This window comes from Papaver somniferum, chromosome 3, assembly GCF_003573695.1.
Source record: "Papaver somniferum cultivar HN1 chromosome 3, ASM357369v1, whole genome shotgun sequence".
Lineage (NCBI taxonomy): Eukaryota > Viridiplantae > Streptophyta > Magnoliopsida > Ranunculales > Papaveraceae > Papaver > Papaver somniferum.
This window is the reverse complement of record NC_039360.1, coordinates 197,955,850-197,968,735: the sequence shown is the minus strand read 5'-3', so window position 1 is coordinate 197,968,735 and position 12,886 is coordinate 197,955,850. Positions and strand designations below refer to the sequence as shown.

The following is a 12,886-nucleotide window of genomic DNA, read 5'->3' as shown; positions in this document are numbered from 1 at the left end:
CATCATATTATCAGAAAATGGATAGTCTGAGCTGTAATCAGTAAATTGCTTCTGATGCGTTTCAGAGTAAATCAAAATTCATACAGATACAAACAAATTTGACTTAAACTGAGCTTTCAATTCGGCACTAACCCCGCATATTTACGACTGTACCTAGGAAGTATTCTCGTAATAAACTTGAAAAGCAAACCTTGTTTTATTTTACGTCGTCTCGAATAACCAACGAAAAATACTTGCGCGGTTTTATTTTTCTTCCAGTGCAAACAGTGTGATGAATAAAATATTTATTTCGGTTCTGTAGGCGAAAAGAGATGAAGAGAAAGTTCAAAAACTCTGGAAACAGAGAACCGCAGAAGATAGCAAACCACAGGAGAGAGAAGGGGAGATACCAAAGAGAGAAATATATACATAATTGAGATACAGAATGGCTGGGGTTATGCCTCAGCAGTTCACGGTGCCATTTCCGGTTCCGGTTCCGGCACCAACCACCACTACTAGTAATCCGAATCCACACGACGCGTCCTCCTTGAACTTACTTCGTGTTGCAATGGTGATGGAGCGGTTCAAAGTATGCTTGCAGGACGCAACAAACTTCAACCCGGCTGAGTTCTGCGGTCTCTGTCTTTACTTAGCAAGGTTAATCTTCTTTCTTATGCTTCATTTTTTTTTACTCAAGTGATCAGAACAAATTCTTTTATTTTATCTGGTTATTATTATGGTAACTAAGATAACAATTTATGACCTAAGTATATCCTTAATCACCCTTATTTTTGGCTAAATGCTCATTAATGACGCCTGAATCTGCATGTTAGGGTTTCATCGCTCAAGTTTTTTATTTTTGTGTTTAATTTAGTGAATAATCAATTACTTTTTCTTGTTTGGGTTTTTGATTTTAATATACTATCTTCATTGGTCCAATAGTTTCATTTTTTTCCCTTGTATTTTCGCTGTCGTTTTGGGTCAAATTTTTGTTCTTTAATATAAGGTTGAGAATGAACAATGAGGTTGTTATTGTTACTACTTCAACATATGTGAATGATGTTGTTATTAGGTTAAAAAGGCATGATTATTTTAAGGAAAGGGTAGAATCTTGTTACAAAATTATTTGGATTTATGTATTTTATATTCTTTTTCGTTAAGGATGTGGTGTCTCGGCCTTAGCTGAGTGATGTCAAACAAGGGTGAAATATTATTTGAAGGCTTGAATGACCGATATCGGTTCTCCATGTTTTCTCCCTTTAGTTGCCCAATCCCATCTATTAAGCCATCTTAATAAGAAGTTGAAGTTTCGGTTTAAGAAATTACAGATAGTCCCGGTACAAGTTTGTTAACTTGGAACTCTTTTTTTATTTTTGATCAACAAAATGATACTTATATGTTATATAAAAGAATAAAAGAATTACTGTCCATACTCTTGGATGATTTGAGAAGGAACAAACAAGTCTGAAGCCCTATAGTTACAAAAGCAATACAAAACACTCACCGCACTATTTCCTTCCATTTAACCGTGAGATCTTCAAACCTGATGCCCTCCAATGTGCGAGAAGGGTGCGACCAGTATGGTATGCTAGCCTTCACTTCATTTATAATCTGTTGAGTATTCATCTCTGTCACATTTTCTTGGAACATTCTTTGGTTTCTCTCATTCCATATTTCCCATCAAACCGCAAAAGGGAGAATGCTCCAAATGAAATTTCCTTTGGTTGAAAAGATACCAAGAATTGTTTCATTGAAGACCGTTTTCACATCCTCACCTTAGTATACCCTTGACAACGTAAAACAAAGTAAACCACTTGGTGTTTAAATAAGCAACTGTCGGAAAATGTCAACTTTGTTTATCTTTGTTGTCTAAAAAGGTTAAGACTAGTATTAGCTTCAGCGATGCAAGAACACTGAGTTTTTTCCTGGGCACTTGGGGAATTGATTGTGTCGGCTGACAATATGTTGGCACTTGTATTATGATTATGGTAAAGGAATCCTTCCAGGATGAAACAAAGTTTTTTCACCTGTATCTTTTTCATTTTATTTGTTGTCCTTTTTGCTGCTTAATAGGTAGTTCTGTCATAGCAGGAAATAAACTGCACAAATATTCTTGTGGTTTTCATTCTCCCTCCTTTAGTTGACAAGGTATGTTTTGACAAATGCAGAGGTATTGATTATGCAGTTGCCAACAGCGAGATTTCACCCAGAGCCTCTGAAATGCCTATGCTGTTTAAACAAGTAACCACAATCTACTTGCTTACCTTTTTAATTGATCTTTGTGTTTGATAACTGTACAGCATGACACATAAATGGGTCGTAAGTAAGATCTGATGCGGTATTTCCATGTTCAGTTTTAGCATGAATTATTATCAGTTATGCTTTTGTGCATATGCATGAAGTAATCGAGCACATGTAGATAAAGGAATCAGTATATGTAACATATTGCTGGTATTATTTTGAGAAAGTAAGTTATGTTGAGTACTTGACATTATTAATATTCACTTGACTTGTCTATATCCTTGGTAAAATGAAGCGTAGACAAAATTCTGTTCATACTATATTTTGCTACATTGCTAGTCACTACTTCTATAGGTACATGCGTTCCATCTCTGCTTAGCATTGACATATAGAATATGGCTCTGGTAGAATATTGGTCTATTTGAAAGCTTATATATCATTGAAGAAAAAACCTATTTCATCTTGATATTTTTGGAAGTCTGTATGAAATCGTTACTCTCGGCGGGCTATTATTGATTTCTCATTTACTTGGAATGTATCTTTTCTCATTTTGTATCATTATCTTTTTATAACATTCTTATGATACCTTTAATTGTATTATTTAGGTGTACCAACATAAAAGTGACAACAGCCTTCAAGCAGCAATAATGTTGCTGATGATATCCGTCAAGGTATTTCTTGCATGCTGGTGCTCATACTTCCGTTTGTAATTATTTCAACTCTATTTGTCGTGTTAGTAAGAGTTTATTGATTTAATGTCGACGGAAGGATGGAGTTGCATGAAATTAAGTTTCCTATGATGAGGAGGCTATAACTAAAGCTGTTAAAGCTGTGAATCCATTTGGGTGCATCAAATTCCCATCTTATGCCACTTCAGATTTGACATGATTTTACTAGAACAACTCCTCTGGGCCTGCATGGTCATGATCTAACGACTCAAGGGGTGATGTAATTAACTTGTAGATTCAGGTGAACCCTTATCTTTGGATTATCACCTTGATGTAAACCTTACATAAGAAACACAAGATGCACAAACAGAATCTCTGGTCATACAAATTACTCATATTCACGTTAGTTGTTCGATGTCAGGATAAATAAGGCGTTTTGCATTTTTGATTGTTGCATCATTCTAGGGGATACTTCTTCTTCTTTGTTTATGTATTGTTATTTTTTTTTTTTTGTTAATAATCTTCAATTCTGGTTACTTTTATTTATATGTATGTATGTATGTGCCATTAAATGTTACATTCACCAGGTTTAACCCATGCCATTTAACATGGCACACAAAGGCTCATCAGTTGGTTGGTTAAATGAATAAAAAATAAAAAATTCGAACATAGATAGCACACAAAAGCCATCCCGATTTACTATGTCGATTGAGAGATTGAGATCTAATGTAAATGACACATACAAGATTAAGTGTACGCCGCACATATTTTAAGTGTTGGATACAAACCACATTATGTTTCCAGAATATTTGTCTTTGAAAGTATTTAACTGTTACATTATCTGCAGGTAATAGTAAATAATAGTGTGACCTAATGGGGATTTCATAAGAAAGTGCACACGAGAGACATAAATGACTTAGGTGACTTATTCAGCCACATTAAAGAAAGTGGAGATATGGAGCAATTCATCATGAGAAAAATTCTGTTAATAGTTAAATGAATTGAAATTCCATAGTCTGGCCAATCATTAGCTAGTTACACGTCAGTTTGTGTCTCAGATCAGACTTCAGCACCCCGAGTCTGTGGTGGACTGTCCATTACTGCTGAATTGCTAATTATGAGACTTTAAAATTTTCATATTCACTGCTGTCCAGAATTTTCTTAAGTCTCCTGGTTGAGCCAAACATATATCTTATTTCAAACCATTCTTATGCAAGTATACATAAAGATTGTGATTGCTCATTGCTACTGTTTGCAATGGTAGGGCGCTTGTAAAAGTGGATGGTTTACAGTCAGGGATGCAGATGAACTTCTTAAGCTCACAAATGAGGTTATTCATTGTTCTCAAAGTTTCTAAATTTCATTTAGGCTAAACTTTTTCCGGTTGGTTCATGGTGCTGTTCAGATGTTTCTAACAGTAGAATTTTTCTGAATTTTAGCTAGGAAGCCTCTTTTATAGTACTGAGAGTATCCAACCTGAATCAAGCAATGCTTCTCTTATGATTTCCAAAATTATGTCCAGGTATGAACTGTTTTATGCTCTGTTTTGTCATCCAAAACTTTAGCAGAAGCGATGCTTCTCTAATGAGTTCCAAGTTATCTTGTTACTCATTCCAGTTAAAAAGGTTTTTGTGTTGTTTTTCTCTCCAAAGAAGGCACTTTTAATATTGTCTCTGGTATTGCAAACACTGAAGAACTACCATTAATTTGGTAGCACGTCAAGGTCAGTGACACCAAGTGTTGTACTTGGATTTGCAATTCAGAGTGTTGAGGCTAGAGTACCATGGAAGCTTTTGTCCACTATGCAAGAGTACTTCCTATATTATAGGCAAACAAGAAACCCAAAATACAAACCAGAGTAAACTAAACACCATCTGTAGTCAGCATATTATAGACTTCTAACATTCAAAAGGTTAGTGTTTAGACGAGTATTATGCATACATTCAAGTTTGATATCTTTAATTCTTATTACCAACATTTATAGAAAACTGACTCTCTTTTTTTTTTACTTTGTGAAGGAAAAAGATTTCATTTGTTTTTCTTAAATGTTAAATGTAAAGGGTAAAGATTTTTACCTTGGGAAGACAACACTTACGTTCTTGTTGCCATGTCTTCCTTTTTCAGCTTCTGGAATGGTGTTCCTACATGTCTCTGCCTATTTTGTCATCCTTTTTTTATAATTGTTTGGGTTCCTTGTTATATTGGATGTTAAATTATCATGTTATATAATCGGCTAGATGCAAAGCACAAGCCAAAATTAACAATCTTTTCTTTGGTCGAACGAGTTGTTGATCTAATGTAGTATTTTAGGTTTGTACTTCATATGGTTGTACTCATTTATGAGGATGATATGTTACGTGAATGTAGCATAATATGTTTTTTTCCCTTGTTTTCTTTCATTTTCTTTACAGATATTATCCGCGAATGAAGATGGGCCACATTCTTGCTTCTCTTGAAATCAAGGTTTGCTGATAGTTTGGGCATTTCTGTAATAAAAAGTATCTGTTATTTTCTTTCTTACTTTATGTATATATCCATGAAGCATTATGTCTTTTCTGTAGCCTGGCTATGGGGCTTATGGAACTGATTTTGATATCCCAAAGAAATTGATGACTGAGCATGAGAAACTAGTAAGCATCAATTGAGTTTGAGTTGCTCTACCTCTCTCACTACTATATGTAGAAATGTTTGCACAGCTTACTCCTTTTTGCACCCCTTACAGCACTTATTTGTAGCTCGAATGGATAACACAGAGACATCTTCTTGCATCGTTAGTCCTCCTCTAGTAAAGTAAGTTTTTTTTTTTTGTTTCTCATTGCTCTTCAACTCCATAGAGTTAATGTCTTCTACATATATCCTAAACATCCCTTCATTCTTATGTAGCTTTCTGTTGAATGGAAGAGGTGTTGATGGAAGAACTAATATGTCAATGGTGGTTTGCCTAGTTTCTCTGGTTTTCTGATGTTCCTTTTTTTCCTAGAATTATTGGTAATAGTTGTCTGTACGAAATCTGACCCAGTCCTTTGTTTACTTTGCATGCCTTAACGTAATCAGGACAATGGACCTCAGTTTCCAACAAATGTTACTTCAATGCTTAGATATGGAACAAACTTGCTACAAGCGATTGGGCCTTTCAATGGTCTGCTCATATCAGATTCCGGGTCTCTCCATGTTGACTTTCTTGTGTGAAACTTGTCTTATTGAGTGAACGAATTAACTATTTTGCAGGCGATTATTTTGTGGCAGTAGTGGTCATGAGTGTAATGTCATCCTCAGAGGTTCCAGTACTGCAAGATTATGCCAGACCTCTTATAGCTGCACATAATTCAGGTATACTGTAAGGACCAAATCATTCTGTTAGTCATTTCTGAAAAGAACTGGAGTTTATACCATATGTTTAATTACCGAATAAAATCTCTATCACAGTTTGCATGGATAAGCAAAATATAACAGTTTAGGATTTCCTGTCTAATAGAACATATAAACAAAATTGACATCAAACTAGAGGATTATTTTGCCCAATTGGAAACCATGTCCTAGTTGATTTACCAAATCTTGTACTGCTTTATGAATTCTATAAATTTGCAACTTCTCATGTAGTTTGAAGGGGTGAGGTTTATGATTTGAAGGCCTTATGTAACCTTTAAATCGATTGATTATGGGCCCAATTTAATAAGGGTCTTGTTAACTTGTATCCCAGTCTACAAGTTAACAAAATATTATTAAACTGTTATTTTTGCATCAAAGTTCGAAAATTTCACCTAGACTGTAAATGGTTGGTCTACAGCAAATTTTATTTTTAAAAGAAATGTTATTTCCTAAATTGCCCTTGAGCATAGAATAATTTTCACATTCTCGGTTTTATTAGTCTGCCTCTTTTTTTAACCATTGAGAAGCTGACACATATGGTTTCTACAAGCAAAGAACAAATTTGATTTAGATATATTTTTATTAGTTTCTATAAAATAGGAAAAAACTAACGAAAAATGATTTTACATTCAATCCAGAAATATTTTTTCTCCAACAAAGAAAAACGTATATTTTTGGTAATAATGAAATTAAATCGTACATGTTTTAAGAAGAAAAATAAAAACTTATATTTTCCTTCCAAGAGAAACCCTGTTTTCATGGCATTGAGAATATGTTATTTCATTTTGTAAGTTTACTACTATCCATATAATTTGGCTATTCCTTAGCCAGCTGTCCAAGCGAGTCACCTTCTTCGAGGCTCCTTAAATATGGTAATGATGGGAAATCCATGGGGTGATTGCTTTGAAGTATGACATGGTTGTATCTGTTTTTTAATCTTCGATAACCTTATTCTCATTTAATTTGACGTGAAGTTTATGCATTGGTGTGTTGATATGCATTTTCGTAGCTTATTCTTAAGTTGGACAGCCAATTGCAGAAGTAATATTCGTCTTTGTTCTTATGATAGACACGGATATAATTGAGGGGTCATCACGAATATCAATCAACTGCCCGATAAGGTATGCTTTCATTCTCTTGAGTATTATTTGGTGCATTTCGTTCTAACTGTCTTCCACCTTGATAGACCAGTTTTCCATTTTGCACATGTATATATCTTATTGGTTAATTTGAGGAAAGTTGTCAACTTGAATAAATATTGTGTTTGAGTTATGGAAGCTGTTGATCACACTTACGATGAATATTATGCTCTTGTTTGGCATTTATAGCAATTGAAGTACACCCAAAAAATGCAAAATGTGACTATTAGAAGGGTAGCACATATGCTTCTCTGTAAGCAATAAGAAACTCTTCCTTCAATCTTCTGAAATGTAGTGTCTATATTGTACTCCCTCCGTTTTTATAAAAGAGATGCTATCACTTTTTCTATTTGGCCTATTGTTAGGCTAAAATGAAAAAGTGATAGTATCTCTTTTTTAAAAACGGAGGTAGTATTTTAGAGTGTCCTTCGTGCTACTCCTTCAAGAGTTGTTTGCCAGCGTTCTTTGTAATTAGAACTGGAATATATATCCGATTAGTAGAAAATGAGAATGAAGGAAGAAAAGAGCTAAATAGCAGATGGAAGAGTTCAAATGTGCTTAAGACAGTTAAATCTTTTTTTTTCTTTTTCTTTTGGCTCAAATGGCAACTAATTAACAAGCTACAAACCTCCTTTGGAAGATCATACACACTGCAAGCCTAAGGGTTTGAGCTTGCCATCATAGTTGCTGCAAGCTTAGGAGGACTGTGCCCTGAAAGTAACAAAAAAAGCCAATTCATTTTGCTGTTGAAAATAACCTGACGTTCTTAGCGATACCCGCTTTAAATAGAGTGTTTTAGTTTAATTAGAAGCTGCATAAATTGTTCAATGTAGTATATTTCTTCTGTATGTGTGCAATTTGCGAAACAATTATCATTTGGGTTTAGTATTAGCTGTATATATCATAACAACGTATTACTCTCTTATTTCGATTGAAAATGCTCCAATACATGCTTCCTTTTGATGAGCTGAGCTAATTTTCTTGCATTACCTATGCATTGCTTCTCAGCTTAAAGCACATTAAAACTCCAGTTAAAGGACACCTTTGCAAACATCACCAGGTGAGAATTTAAAGATCTTCTGTGCCATCAGTGTAGTTGCCTTATAGATTGATTTTTTGTGGTCAAGCACTTGAGATTACAGTTATTGTTGAATCTCCAACAGGCTTCATCCCTTAGGCGTAGGAAACCCTTTTAAGTTTAAACTCATTTTTATTGTTTATCACTTTTCCTTTGGGCATATTATAATCTTTGTGGCTGAACTTGAACTGCGCAGTATTTTTGTTCTTATTGTATGGGTTTCTCCGTGCATTCTGCAGTGTTTTGATTATGACAACTTTGTTGAGATAAACTTAAGACGGCCATCTTGGCGCTGTCCTCAATGTAGTCAATCTGTTTGCTACACTGATATACGGATCGATCAATTCATGGCAAAGGTATATGGTTTCATATGCGTGTATGTTTCTTTGGATGTCGTTCTCTTTCGAACTTAAATAATCATGTTTATTGCTCAGGTCCTGAGAGAAGTAGGAGACGGTGTTACTGAAGTTATCATCTCAACAGATGGATCTTTTCAACCTGTCAATGAAAACAGGTGCCAGCAAGATATGTCAGAGGAGTCTGAATCTTCTAAGGGTGCGGGTAATATTGTGGACCTTACAACAGGAGTAATGGACACTATGGATCCTCGGGATACTTGGGACATGGAAGATAGAAAACCTGCCCCAGAGATTCTTCAAAGTTTTGCACTTACTTCCACGAATGCGACTCCACCTTTGGAAGTTAACGGTACTCATCAGGTTCAGGACACTGCGCCTCCAGTAGGTGATATCTGGGCGGGAATTCTCTCAGCCTGTTCTAACTCTTTTGGAATGTCTACTGGTGTGTCTGATCCTCCTGCCGATTCTATGATGTCAAATGTGCCAAGAGATATTGTTGCTCTAACGCTTGATCAACTAAGTGGGGTTTCCCGTGGTGGATCGTCTCGAGATAGCAGTGTATCTATGTGTCAAGATCAATTTTCAACACCAACTAGTACACGGTTTCAACCTTCTCCAATTGGAAATCCAGCTGTCCAGGCTGGTGTTGGGTCAGCATTAACCAGAAATGTTGCTAGAATACTGATAGCAGGTCAGGCACTTCCTGCATGCAATTTTCTAAATTTGACATCGAAGTTCGAATCTTGAGATGCTGAACACTTCCATTGTTTCTGATACTTCTTTTTCTTGGGTACCAATTGGCTTTAACACAGGTGGAAATGTGACAGAAATGCAACAACAGTTTAGTGCTAGGTCTTCTATGAATCATCCCCAATCTTCTGGTACGGCTTCAACTGCAATGCAGCCTCATTTGCTCAGACAGGTTTGGTTTATTTCTCTGCACAACAATTGCCAGATTACTTGTGTTAAATTAATATGCTGCGTGGTCTTTTCTTTCTGCTGTCTCGTTTCCCAACCTGTTCCTTCATTTCTTTCTTCTTCTTCTTAAGTTTTTACATCAGTTGCATGTGCAGAACTCATCCCAGAATAATATAAACGTTCTGAGCTTCTCATCCCAGCAAATTGTTGGCCTTCCTGCAACCACACAAGTACCAAATTCTCATCACCTACATAATTCGAACATCACAGTTTCACAATCCACACAACTTCCTAACATGTATATGGGACCATTTACTTCTCATTTTACAAATCAACAGGTTCCGCTATCCACATCACAGCCTCCAATTATTGGAACTCCTAATAATTTCTTACAGCGTCAACAGTCCGCATACCAAAGTTCCCCTCGATCCACAACACCGCCATTTAGCACAATGGTACCATCCTCTCATATCCCTCAACCCAACATTCGACGAGGTTTACAAGGCAGTAACAGCCAACACGTGTTGGAAAGCTCACCGAGCATGCAATCTCGTCTTGCTGTTGCTGCTCAACAAGCTTCCAGCATGGCAAGAGTACCACCAGTTACACCGGTTCAATTGGGACCAGCTAGAATGGGTTCAAATGTTGGTGAGCAACGTACAAGAGGGACTGCAGCAGGAGTGGTGCAATCTGTTTCCAGAACAGAAGACTTGGTGGAGTTCTTACAAGAGCAAGGCCACCCCATGAGACGAATGAGGGGAAGTTTGGCTGGTCGGGTTTTTCCCGCCCAGTACGTTATACAGCCAACTCAAGGAGTTCAACCTGCCAGACCACCACCACCTATCCTAGCAGCTCAATCTGCAGTTCATCAACCGCTGAATTATGTCGAATGACAGAAGATAGGGCATTGGCATTATCCCTTTAATTATGTTCCAAATAGAGTAGAGTTAAATTGCCTAACGTAGAGTAGAAGTAGGTATAATCTTTTGTTGTCTGTAGATAGTAGGTTAAAATCCCTCCTTTTTTGTAGAGTTAATTATAGTTGTTTTGCGAATAGGTTTCAGATTGAGGGGCTCTTGTTGTATAAAGTGAACTTTTTGTTGATGGTAAAGGTGACCCAAGTTCTTTTAAACCTAGGGTAATTAAGGTGACTGGTTCATCCTAGTTTCCGGTCTGCATTTTCTGGTTATAGATTGTGCTTAGGTAATTGTGAGAGCCTAAGTGATGAATAGGTATTATCAAACACTGCTGGTTGTTTAGGTTGGTAGGAATTTAATCTAGCCCGATTATACATAAAAAAATAATATTTAGAAACCAAAATCGTAAAGTTTTGATTATAACCCCAGCAATTGTACTTGTGGGAAAATAATTGTTTGGTCCTTTTTTAGGTGGGTCCGTGTCTGTTTAGTCTTTTGAAAAAACGTCTTTACTATTTGTTCCATAATTATTTAAAAATATTAAAAGAACAAAAGTGCCGTTCCGTGTTATTTCTACTTATTTTTTGTAGCAGTTTATTTGTTAAAATGAATTCCTATTAATTTCTACTTATTTTTTCAGAAATCACCTAAAAAACAGAGTTCATACCAGAAATGAACTCCATTTAAAAACCTAAGAAAACCAGAGCTCATTCCAGAAATGAAACTCCATATAAAACCTAAAAAAACCAGAGTTCATTCTAGAAATGAACTCCGTATAAAACCTAAAATGAACTCCATACAAAAACCTAAGAAAATCAAAGTTCATTCCAGAAATGAGCTCCATATAATGACCTAAAAAAACAGAGTTCATTCCAGAAATGAACTCCATATAAAACCTAAAAACACCCATATAAAAACCTAAAGAAACAGAGTTCATTCTTTACATGAACACACACAAAAAAATCCATAAAAATCAGAGTTCGTTCGTAAAAATGAACCGCAGTAGCATCATCTTCATTGTCTTCAAACAGCAGCAGATCCATGAAATGTTGTCATCGTTTTCTTCTTCTTCATCATCAACAACAACACCAAAAGCAACAACAGATCCATGAAAATCCTCGTCATAGTTTTCTTCTTCTTCATCATCAACAACAAACATCAAAAGCAGCAGCAGAATCGTCGTCATTGTTTTCTTCTTGTTTCTCCGTCGTCTTTATCATCTTGTTGCTTGTTTCACATCAACAGTTGACGAAAAAGGAAAATAAAAGATGGAGACGATAGAACTTCAACAGTAGCAGCATCGTTTCTTGTTTCACATCATCTTTGCAAAATTTAAACCCTAGAAAATCTTCATCTTTTCTATGTAGCAGCAAGAAAAGAAGAAAAGTAGATCCGAAAAAAAAGAGGTGAGAGAAAATAAATCTGAAAATGATTTCTTTTCTCTTACATTTTGACTATATATATGGTCCTTATCCAAAAGGGTATTTCTGCCACTACAAGATGACAATTACATCATCCATGCCATCACCCTAGGACCAAACCATAATTTGTAGGACCAAACTATAATTTATATTTTCAAAAAGGATCAAACAGACAGTTAACTGAGTCAACTGGACTCGACTCTCTCTAATATATTATTCCTAGATATTTGTGGGCATGTTCACCTGCAATGTTGACTATTTCAATCCTCCATAACTATGTCGTGCGAGGGGCGAGTCATGGCTAAGGTTCCAGATTTTTTTTTTAAAAACATGACAACTTACATTTTGCGCCTTGGGCGTTTTATTATCTAGGCGCTCGCTGCCTGACTTTAATGTCGAGGTGAGTGCCCAAGGTGCCTTTGACAATAATTATCTAGGCGCTCGCTGCCTGAATTTAGTGTCTAGGTGAGTGCCCAAGGTGCCTTTGACAATGTTTATTGTCGACGCTGAATTTATTTACCAGACTGCTTCCCTAAGTTTTAGGTAGCATGTGTATTCTTCCGACTTTTCCTAATAAGTGTTTGTCTTGACTTGCTTCCAATGCTTGGAACTTGTTCATATGTCGTCGGATTAATCTCGTTCTTTCGCCGTTTGTTTCATAATTTCGTCCTTTCCAAGTGATGCGAAGAACTCCCAGATTTAAACGAGTTCCGCTTCCTTTTGGTTAAGATAACCTCAAACACCTAAGAAACTCAAAAACAAATAAAGTCAAAGCATAATGAAACGAAAACTAACAA

General features: G+C 36.0%; 1 protein-coding gene across 2 annotated transcripts; it reads left to right on the top strand.

Annotated features, from left to right (window-relative positions):
- The first annotated feature begins 306 nt into the window (after positions 1-306).
- On the top strand, positions 307-11,192 carry LOC113358389 (E4 SUMO-protein ligase PIAL2-like). Of its 2 annotated transcripts, none has more exons than XM_026601940.1 (17): positions 307-636; positions 2,148-2,220; positions 2,826-2,891; positions 4,153-4,218; positions 4,328-4,410; positions 5,300-5,351; positions 5,450-5,518; positions 5,611-5,678; positions 5,772-5,820; positions 5,943-6,027; positions 6,117-6,218; positions 7,327-7,378; positions 8,405-8,456; positions 8,714-8,830; positions 8,909-9,524; positions 9,646-9,755; positions 9,895-11,192. In XM_026601940.1, exons 1-17 carry the CDS (start codon positions 425-427, stop codon positions 10,642-10,644), a joined length of 2,622 nt encoding a protein of 873 aa, XP_026457725.1. In that variant the 5' UTR covers positions 307-424; the 3' UTR covers positions 10,645-11,192. The 2 variants fall into 2 exon arrangements, with proteins under 2 accessions (XP_026457725.1, XP_026457726.1); XM_026601941.1 differs by having other exon boundaries at positions 5,772-5,823; positions 9,907-11,192.
- The last annotated feature ends 1,694 nt before the right edge of the window (positions 11,193-12,886 follow it).